Source organism: Natator depressus, chromosome 14 (genome assembly GCF_965152275.1).
Source record: "Natator depressus isolate rNatDep1 chromosome 14, rNatDep2.hap1, whole genome shotgun sequence".
Classification (NCBI taxonomy): Eukaryota; Metazoa; Chordata; order Testudines; family Cheloniidae; genus Natator; species Natator depressus.
The window spans coordinates 39,564,805-39,575,611 of NC_134247.1; the positions used below are offsets into that span (position 1 = coordinate 39,564,805).

Genomic DNA, 10,807 nt, shown 5'->3' on the forward strand with positions numbered 1-10,807 from the left:
GTAATGGTCTCAAGTTGCAGTGGGGGAGGTTTAGGTTGGATATTAGGAAAAACTTTTCCACTAGGAGGGTGGTGAAACACTGGAATGCATTACCTAGGGAGGTGGTAGAATCTCCTTCCTTAGAAGTTTTTAAGGTCAGGCTTGACAAAGCCCTGGCTGGAATGATTTAATTGGGGATTGGTCCTGCTTTGAGCAGGGGGTTGGACTAGATGACCTCCTGAGGTCCCGTCCAACCCCGATATTCTATGATTCTATGATTCAACCTTCCAATGTGCCAGGGGGTGCTCACTGCTCAACCCCTGGCTCAGCCATGGGCCCTGCCCCCACTTCACTCCTTTCCGCCTCTTCCCCTGAGCCCGCCGTGCCCCCAGACCCTCCTGCATGCCACGGAACAGCTGATTGGGAGGTGCAGGGAGGAGGGGGAGGCTCTGATCGGCAGGGCTGCTGGTGGGTGGGAGGCGCGGGAGCGGGACGGGGGAGCTGATTGGGGGCTGCTGACATATTACTGTGGCTCTTTGGCAATGTACATTGGTAAATTCTGGCTCCTTCTCAGGCTCAGGTTGGCCACCCCTGGCTTAGCCTGTCCTGATTGAGGGGGTCACCCTCCACTGAACTTAACTCGCTAAGCAGGGGGCTTGGATGCCAGACCCCTGTGAAGTTTAAGAGGAGGTGGGTACAGGTGTGCTTGCTGGGCAGTGTGGACTTTACCCAAGAGTCCTAGGCATGGTTTAACTTGCTCCTCTCCACTGTTCACAGACAGAACTAATTAAGGCTCCATTCGGAGTCTTTTGTTTTGTTAAGTGATCACTAGAGCTGAAATCACTTGATGTGGGGCAGCCTTTCTGCCCAGCCTGCTTCAGCAAGGACATTCACCCACTAAGAGTTGAAAATCACTAAGAGCAGCGTAGAACCTCAAGAGACTAGGTTTTTGCGCGAAAAGGGGACTTTTTCTGCTTTAAATTGCAAGTGTAGACATGCCCTGATCTGCAGAGGTTACAGCAGAGAAGCAGGTGATGGCTGGCAGGGCGGCTGGAGGAGTGGGACAGTGGGGTGTGTGGTAGGGTGGTGACACTAGAGAAAGTACTTGGACCAGGGCCGTCCCTAGCTATTTGGGTGCCCTACACAGCCTCCCCGTGGCGGGGGGGGCTGTGTGGGGCCCCAGGCCACCCCCCCAGGGTATGGATGGCAGGAGCTGTGGGGGGCCACTTTTGGGGGCCCTGTTACACCAAAATGTTGTACCAATAAAATAAAAACCAGCAGGATCTTATTAGAGGGGAAAGGCAAAATGCCACATTTATTGTAAATATAATAAAGAAATATAAAACTCACACTGTCCTATCGTTACTTATTCCTTGCTTAACTATATATATATATATATATATATTCATTCATTCATTCATTCATTCATTCATACCAGTTCTGCATAGGGGTTTATAGTTACCAGCCTAGAGGTTGCTCGTGACAGGGTACTGGCCAGGTAACCTGTACACGAGAGTGGAGCCGAGTCCGTGTCAGATGCGCATCCGATGCTCCTGAAGGGTAGTGGCAGAACTGGAGACTCAAAGTTCTCAGTCCTTAGTATCCATTTTTATAGGAATTTCTTCCTATGCCAGTCCATGGAATTTGCTTTGTCATATTGTTAGTCATGACTGCTCCAGGACGGCTGTCAGGTGCTCATCAGCTTTCTTCATCCTTTGAATTGGTCGGGTGGATCCCAGTCTGCCCTCCGGTGGGGTTCTCTGGTTGTCTCCACCTGGCGTCTTCTTCGGCCAATCGATGTTAAATTCCTAGGCTGGCACTTCCCTGATTATTCAAAACCCACCATTCATTCACATACATTCCTTACTTTAATAAAAAAACGTATTTCTCATTTCACCGAGTATTGTTATTTTATTTGAGACTCCCTGTCTTTTAACATTCCTTCGGTATTGCCTTTCTTCTATTATACAAAGGTGTTATTTATTTGAGACTCCCAGTTTTTTAACATTCCTGATCCAAACTATAGAGGGTGGGGGGTCTCTATGTGACATTTCTATGAGTGCCGCTCCAATTCGCGGTTCTTCATGGGTGTTACAAACAAGCATGTCAATCTCCATCACAAAGTATCCGTTTGCAAAGTGGAGTCAATTGAACATAAAGTGAAGTTAGTTAACAAGCATGTCAATCTCCATCACAAAGTATCTGTTTGCAAAGTAGAGCCAATTGAACATAAAGTGAAGTTAGTTAACAATCATGTCAATCTCCATCACAAAGTATCTGTTTGCAAAGTAGAGCCAATTGAACATAACCATTTGAGAAAGTAACGTTAATTGATTGGTTTACATTTATAAGCGTCAATCTCAATTACAATCAATGAAAAGCGCCAATACAGAGAAAGCAGAGTCAATTAAGCCGTTTAGTTTTACAAGCGTCAATCTTAATAACAAGTGAGAAAGTATCAATTTAGAGTCAAATTGAGCGGTTTGGTGTTACAAGCGTCCATCTTAATAACAAGTGAGAAAGTATCAATTTAGAGAAAGCAAAGCCAATTGAGCGGTTTGCAAGGTACGGTTTGCAAGCTTTAATACAGAATTGTAAATCAATATTGCAGATTTACAATTATGTCAAATAGAAGAATTATAAATGCAGATTTAATAAATATTATGAATCAATATTGCAGGTTTACAATTTCTTATGAACAGAATCACAAATATTGGAATATGCCTACAGCCCCACAGGCCCAGAGTGGCCCGGGGGATTAGCGGGGGGCCGGGAGGAGCCCGCCCTGCTTCCCTTGCCCCGGCCCTAGCCATGTCGCTCGGGTTGGGGAAAGGACCGCCTCCCGTTCTCACCGGCGGCGGGAAGTGGAGCGCCGCGGCTGGGATCTGGCGGAGTAGATCGGGCTGGGGCCCGGCTGCTCCACTTCCCGCCGCTGCTGGTGAGTGCGGGGTTGCTGGGGGAAGAGGTGGAATGGGGGCAGGCCGGGGGCAGAGCAGGGGGGAAGGGTAAGAGGCAGGGTGGAGGGAGTTGTCCGGGGCCCCACACCCCCGTAGGAACGGCCCTGCCCCTTGCAGTGGGCGCAGCCCGCGGGGTGGCTGGCTGAGGGATAGGGCTGGTTGCCGGGGCTGGTGCTGCCACGTATGCAGCATGCAGCTGCCTAGGGCACCATTAAATTTGGGGCAATTTGGTGCCCCAAATTTCATGGTGCCCTACGCAGCTGCGTATGCCTAAGGACGGCCCTGGCTTGGACGCTGGAGCAAGCAAGGTGCCATCTTCATCCTCCCCCTCACAACCAGGGTGGGAGGTGAGCTCACAGAGATGCACCTCTGAACCCTGAGTCTTCACTGACCAAGGACAGCCACGGTGAGTGGGGTGGGGTGAGGGAGCAGAGAGGGGCACAGCAAAGGAACTTTTGGTTGTAGAACTCCAGAACATGAGGCAGAAGACACTGACCAACGTACACTGGAGAGGGTGTTTTGCTCACGGTTTTATGTTTATGAATCCTGCGTGTGGCATTTTCCTTAATTAATGCCGGGTGACTTCCCTCCTCTCATTTAAAGTTTCTTTTTCACCATCGGCACCGACTCTGTGGGTGCTCCAGGGCTGGAGCAACCATGGAATAAAAATAGTGGGTGCTCAGCACCTACTGGCAGCCCCACCGATCAGCTCTGCCCCTGCCCCACAATGCTTCCTGCCCCCTGGCGACCCTGAGACCAGCTCCTGCCCCATCCTCCCAGCGCCTCCCACCTGCCACGGATCAGCTGTTCAGAAGCTGTTCCCAGAACTTGATGATCACCTGTTCTGTTCATTCCCTCTGGGGCACCTGGCATTGGCCACTGTCGGAAGACAGGATACTGGGCTAGATGGACCTTTGCTCCGACAGGGGATGGCTGTTCTTATGGTCTTATGTTCTTGCTGCCCACTCCACCTGGCAGACGGCTTGTAGGTGCACAAAGAGCCATCAGCCCTGTTCTCTCTATTACGTGTTGGAACTTGCAGTGTTGGAGAAAAAAAAGTTTGGATATTTTCCCATTATCCACAACCCCCAATGCTCATCCCCTCTGAAAACCAGGCCCCTTTCGTTTAGGTGCCTAACCATAGGCAGCCAGGGGTGAATGTTTGTCCTTGTATTGATGGTGGATAAACCTGGTGTCCTTAAGGGGTTTAATTAAGCAAAGTCAACAGCATTTCCTACCTTGTACTCCTGGGCAGCCTCCTCAGTGGGAACCACAGTGTGAGACTTGTGGTCCCGGGATTTCTCACACACCAAGCAAATAGTTTCTCCATCCTCCTCACAGAAGAGTTTGAGACGTTCCTCGTGTCTCTCACACAGATCCTCCTTTTGCCCTTTTCCTGGTTTTAACCCCAGTTGTGCGATCCTTTGTACGATGTTGTTCAGCTGGGTGTTGGGCTTGAACTCCCCTTTCTGGAACTGGGCTCTGCACTGGGGACAGGTCAGGGGTGTCCCCGTTCCCTTCTCCTCACTGTACCGAGTGAGGCAGGCTCGGCAGAAGTTGTGCCCACAGGCGATAGTCACCGGCTCCGTCAGATACCCCAGGCAGATGGAGCAAATAGCTTCATCTTGTATTTCCCCGGCTGTAGCTGCAGCGGCCATGGCAGCCGGCTGAGTATCTGTTCTCCCTGCCCTCGGCTGTGCAGTGTGGGCTTGTGCTGACACTGGGAGGGGCCGCCTGCCAGTATCTGTTAGTCCCAGCCACAGAAGGAGAAGAAGAAAAAGGAGGAGCCAGGAGGGGGAGAAAACAGGAAAGTGAAACTGAAGGAGGGTAAAAGAGGGGGAAGGTCAGGGAGAGGGCAGGAGAGAAGGAATGGATGGAGGTGAGGAGAAGGGATCGGAGAACGGGGGCAATGGAGAGAGGGGGAAGAATATGAACCAATCTGATGTGTATTGCTGGAAGGCTGGAAGGGAGAGCATATCCCCTGCCCCACAGGCAGGAACAGTCTACCCCACCCCAACACTCCCTGGGGATTGAAGTGGGGACTCACAGCGCTTAGCACAAGTCTCTACAGCTGGAGCTAAAGAATCATTCAGTCTGTGAAGTTCAGAGCTGTAAAAACCCACACACCCTGTGGGTCAGCCATCGAGGGGGGTGTGAGTGACACACACTCACCAGAGGGTTACAAGTGCACTGAGGGATTTTTCGGCTCCCTCAGGAGAGGAGGGGGTGTCACAAAGCTCAGGTAGAAAGTCAGGGTTATGGATGCTTTGGAAATTTCTGTAAATATAAATGCTACAGGACACTAAGGATTCAAAGTCCCTGCCATTTTGAACCTCACTTTGCTTTGTGTGGCAAGCTTTGGCCAAATTCGCCTGTCCTTTAGACAGTGGAAACGAGACCATTTCGGCTATGTCTACACTGCGCAGCTGTTAACGACAAGGCTGTGTCGACAAAGCGCCGTTTACACTTGCACTTGCCACAGCAAAACTTTTTTCCTTCAGTTGCAAGTATAGCCTAAGCTACAGCCCCTGAACTCTGCCTTGCCCGCAGCGAGGGCACTCTGCAGGCAGGCCGTACAGCGCAGGCTGGCACTGCACGATGGCACAGCTGATATTCAATTCCATGCAGAGAACGACATTAAAAAAAAGTTCCGGTGGCGAAGTCAAGCATGTAAACACTGTGAAATGCCAGAATTAAGGTGCCTGAACAGACAGATCACCAGCATCAAGAGTCGACAGCTCAGGTAAGAGCATCAGAGGCAGGATTTTTAGTGCAGTCACAGTATCTTTATTTCTCTGTGGGCTCCATGGGAGTGTTGACTTTGACTCCGATAGAAGCAAGATCAAGGTCTATATAGGCAACCTGGGGGCTTGGGGCCAACTGCTAGAAAGGTCCAGGTGCTGCACCTTGGTTTCTGCTGCATTATTTTCCCAGAAGCCATCGGTGTCCAGACTTTTTGGCTTACTCTGACAAGCTACAGTTGATCTCATTTTGAAGGTCCAGCCTGAGCGTCTCCATTTTGATGGCACAGTCTGGGGACGCACATTGTCAGGCTGTAGGAGGATTCGGGTTTTATCTTTGACCCCTGCCCCTTGTAGTTTATGCAGCTCTAGCCATGGATCTCAGCATGCTCAGAGCTGCACACCTCAGGTGGGCCTGGGAAGGAAATGGCTTGGGGACGTTCCCCTCTGGGAGCCCCATGACCCGCTCCTGGGGGCGCGCAGATCCCAGAGCTCTTCAGGTTGGGTGGAGGAATTTACAGTGTCTGCCCTGGACTCGGAAAGCTGCACATCTCTTCAGATACCTGCTACGAGCATCCCAACTGCAAACAGCAAGCTTTGCTGATGTCTGGTTCACAGGCCAGAGAGCCCATCTACTGGGTTATAAAGAATGAGACGTGGGAGGAGCACAGACATGAGGAGAAGTTCATACCAGGGTGGTTTTATCAGGGGTTCACGGGCGCACTGACACCCCCCAAAACCCTGCAGTGGTGTTTTCTGTCCCACAGGGCTGGGCCTGGCTCCCTGCTGTGGGTGTTGTGACCTGGGGGCTCTGACCACTTGCAGGAGCAACTTCCACCTCTGCACTGTGACCCTAAACCCAGCCTGGTGCAAAGGGGCAATGGGGGAGCGGCTGTAGTGTGAGCCTGCCCCTCACTCAGCCTGCATTGGGGAGCCAGGCACAGCCCCAGGGAGATGACAAACCACTGCAGGATGAGTGTGGGCTGGGCTCACTCTCCAGCCCCCTGCCCTCTGTCCTCCCCTCAGCACTTGGCGGGGATTGGGGCTGCGGTGCTGAGGCAGCGGGTGCTGCTGTGGCTGGTCTGTGCCCCCTCAGTGGGCTGAGGAGGAGGAGGAGGAAGGGGCAGTGGCAGGGGAGCGCACCCATTGAATCGGGAGGCTCCCTCCACCTCTGGCTCACACACACAAATGTTTCCCTGGGACTCCACAGCTCCAAACTGATGGGGGTCCTTTAACTTCCTCGATACACACTGTGCAAGCAGAAGGGGGGGGGGGGTCCGTGACTCCACCTTCTCCAACCTACTTCAAGCCGCTGCTTGATACGGGATCCTCCTCGCCGGGAGCAGGGCCGGCACTCCCCAGCGGGGCTGGCCAGAGTCTGACTCCGAGCTCATCAGCTGTAAGACTCAGAACTGACCCATGCAGAATTTGCACTTTCAGAAGTGGGACAAAGAGCTAAAGTGAGGTACCCACGTTACAAACAAAGGAGGCTTCAAATTGCAAGTGAGATGGAATCTGCCCCTTGGTGAATCCGAGGTGCTCTCGACCTTCAGCTCCTTAGTGCCAGATGGTGACCAGCCACTGCACAGGGGTGAAGAGTGGAGGGAAGGTTTCAGAGCCTTTCCCACCACCTGACACCTTCTGTGCAGGGGCCAGTCACACGAGCGTTCCTGGTGCTCAGGCAAGCACACAAGCTGAAACCCCATAGCAGTGGGGAGGACTTGGGGCCACAGCAATTGTTGCACTGCAGAGCTGGCCGGCCATGATGGTGGTGGGTGGGGGGGGGGGGCACACTGCAGCATCTCAGATACTTCTGTGACTGTGGGAGATCCAGGAGGCAATATCTCCTGCTGCCCCCATGGGCTGGTGCGGCTGTGCACCACCCCCAGGACAGCCATTGATTCACTGCTACTGTTGTCTCTTAGTGCGCCCAAGAGGACTCCAGCCTTAGGAAGAGGGCACCAGGGAATCCAGGGTTATTTCAGATCATTCAAGAGAGCTGGAGCTGAATGAAAGAAGTCTCTGTCATATCCCTGCTTAAAGATTACCTACTATTTTATTATTTCCCTTTCATTTTCTCTTATTGTTGAGCTAATTTCCTTGGAAACTAGCTGTGATCACATGAAAGACCTGACAGAAACCATTTCTGGTTCTGTGAGTTGAGTTTGCCACAATTAAAACTGAAATCACCACCTGCCATCTGGGAATGGGACAGGCCGTGAACTTTAGACTTTCAAGCAATAAAGCAGAGAAGTTTTACCATAAAGTCACTCTTATCAGTTCCAGTTGCATTGTTCACCATTTACTTGCTGACATTTTCATTTCCATGGTGAAACAGGTGAATTTACTTAGCTGCCCCTTTTCCCAGAAATACCAATGCAAACTAGACAGAACTGGTCTCTGAGATTGCAGGCAATAGGATACCGTAAAGGCTACATGGCATTGTGGTTGTTACAGGCCAGCCCAGTGAGCCGTTGTACAGTCACTCATCTGTTGTGAGTGAACTGAATTACTGGGTCTCCTATACTTCTGAGCCAGCTGGCTCTGGGCAGAGTCTAGTCACTATATCCAGCCCTGGGACTCTAGGGCTCACTCCTGGGCTCAGACCATTTGTCTACTGTCCTCTCTTAGGATGTGGGGGATCTGTAAGCAGCTTCCTAAGACTCTGAAACCAGCATTTGAGCCCCTCTAGCCTCCACATCACTTACACACACGCCCTCAGAACTCCCCCTAGGCTGTGGGCACCCAGGACTTACACGTTAACCATTTCAGAAACAATGTGGAGGGGAAGCAAGGCACACAGGCTTAGCAAAGGAATTTCTTAACCACGGAGTCTTTACTCTTAAAGCGCAGTTGAGTAATATAACCAGCCCAGAGATGCACCCTCCTGTAGTCTGAGCTCACCCCTTCTTGTATGTCTGTGGTTTGTCAGTGTTTCAGGCTGGCCAACGTTGCCCCTGCCCTCCTTCTCCTTCTTTCATGTGGCAGTGGTCAGCCCCCTTGCAGAGAAGGCCCCCCACCCTTGAATAGCGCCATTGTGTCTGTGCAATGTGCTTGATCTCCCCACTAGGGCCATCCTTAGGATTTATGGGCCCTATGCAATATTATTAAACTGGTGCCCCTAAACCGGCACATTCGGCTCTGTGAATACTGGTGCCCCCATACTGGTGCCACTTAGCCGCCGCAACTGGTGCCCCACACCAGCGCATTGGGCTCTGTGAATACGGCCCCGGCCTTCTGCCTCGGAAGGAGACTGCCGCGTGCACTGGGTGTGCAGGACCAGACCCGCTCTTGCCTGCTGTCCCGGTCATAGGCGCGGACTCCATGGCTGGGTGCCCTAGGGCTGGAGCACCCACAGGGAAATTTTAGTGGGTGTGGAGCACCCACCAGCGCAAAGCTCCCCCCTTCTGCCTCCCTTCCCCAACACCTCTTGCGTGCTGGCAGCCCCACACTTACCAACTCCTCCCCTCCCTCCCAGCGTTTCCATAGCACTGTGAACAGCTGATTCACACTGTTCAAGCTCCGTGAGGGAGGCGGGGCGGGGGTGGAGCAGGGGCAGGGGTTTGGGGGAAGGAGTGGAGGGGGACGGGGCCTGGAGCGGAGTGGGGGGTCAAGCATCCCCTGGCAAGATGAGAAGTCAGTGCCTATGGTCCTAGTGGTGCCCCAAATTTTCAGGTTTCAGAGTAGCAGCCGTGTTAGTCTGTATTCGCAAAAAGAAAAGGAGGACTTGTGGCACCTTAGAGACTAACCAATTTATTTGAGCATGAGCTTTCGTGAGCTTCAGCATCCGATGAAGTGAGCTGTAGCTCACGAAAGCTCATGCTCAAATAAATTGGTTAGTCTCTAAGGTGCCACAAGTACTCCTTTTCTTTTTCCAAATTTTCAGGTGCCCTACACAGCCGCGTATGCTGCACATGCCTAAAGATGGCTCTGCTCCCCACTGGTCAATCTGTGTACTTCCTAACAGCCACTTATGCTTGTCCCCCAGCTTCTGTATAGAAATTCTTCTACTCCATAGAGATGGGTCAGTACCTTTGAGTCATTCAAAGTTGATGGCCCCAGACTGCAGCCTTGATTGATCTCAATGATGATCCTTCAAAGCAGTATCAAAGGCCTTTCCCAGGCAGGGTAGCCATCTGGAAGGCAGCACTGTAAACTGCCCCAGGAAAGTCCAAACTAGTAGAGTTTGAAAGTTAACCCTTCAGCACACAGTGATCTTTCTGTAGTTAATAAATCAGTTTTATATTTTATCTAAAACAGTGTGTTTTGGTTGAAGTGCTTGGGAAAATCTCAGGTCAGTTTACAAAGGCTAGTTAGTGTGTGTCCTGTCCACATCGAGGGAGGGGCGGACTGGGTGAAATGAACTGACTCTGGCCAGGCTTCTGTGCAAGACGGTAAAGTTCTGGGGTGCAAGGCTGAGGAGCTGGGGGGAATCGGCTGGAGCCTCTCTATTGTTGGTTCATGAGTGGCTAATAACAGCATTCATGTAACTCAGTTGGGTGAGTCCCTGCCGGTGGATGGTGGAGTAAGGGCAGCACATGCCAGAGGTTTGTAGCTTCTCATCAGCATCACAGTGTGAGGGGCAGCTCAGGTTGGTGGGACAGAGGGCTCAGCAGTCCCACAGTCTGGGGACCCTGTCACAGTGATTAATATGCCCATCTGAGTGGTGGGAGACACACGGTTCAAATACTTCCTGGTAGGGAGATGGGACTGAATTTGGGTTCCCCATATTCCAGCGCAGTGCTTTAACCACTGGGATAGAAGTTATAAGGTGGGCACCACTATCTCTTCCACTGGACAACTGCTTGAACGGGACCCAATCTGGTAGACATGCTGGGAGGATCAGGCCCCATATGCGAAATCGGCAGCTGAATGCCAATCTTCCCCGGTCCATGACTCACTTGGGGGCTTAGGTGGGAGATAGGCATCTCACACTCCTAGAATGGGGCAGCAGTGCACACGGCCAGAGGCAGAAACATAGGTGCCAAGGGAACTTGTACCCTGAAAACAGGACATGCATCTTCCCCTTTCTGAACCCCAGCGCCTGCACCCTGTCCCTGATTTCGCCCATCTGCCCCTCTCCTTCCCCTCCCTCGTGCTCCCCGTTTCACTCTCCTCTGGACACTTTTT

The 10,807-nt window shown here is 52.0% G+C and overlaps 1 protein-coding gene and 1 pseudogene across 1 annotated transcript in view; one reads left to right on the top strand and one right to left on the bottom strand.

Moving 5' to 3' along the window:
- LOC141998477 (E3 ubiquitin-protein ligase TRIM39-like) overlaps window positions 1-4,689 on the bottom strand; it is a 31,069-nt gene extending 26,380 nt beyond the window's left edge. The window contains exon 1 of the mRNA XM_074971330.1: window positions 4,175-4,689. Coding sequence (XP_074827431.1) covers window positions 4,175-4,594 — 420 coding nt within the window. The 5' untranslated portion in view covers window positions 4,595-4,689. The remainder of the gene's footprint in view (window positions 1-4,174) is intronic.
- The window catches only part of LOC141998040 (zinc finger protein RFP-like), a 338,200-nt pseudogene that overhangs the window by 203,661 nt on the left and 123,732 nt on the right, over window positions 1-10,807 (top strand).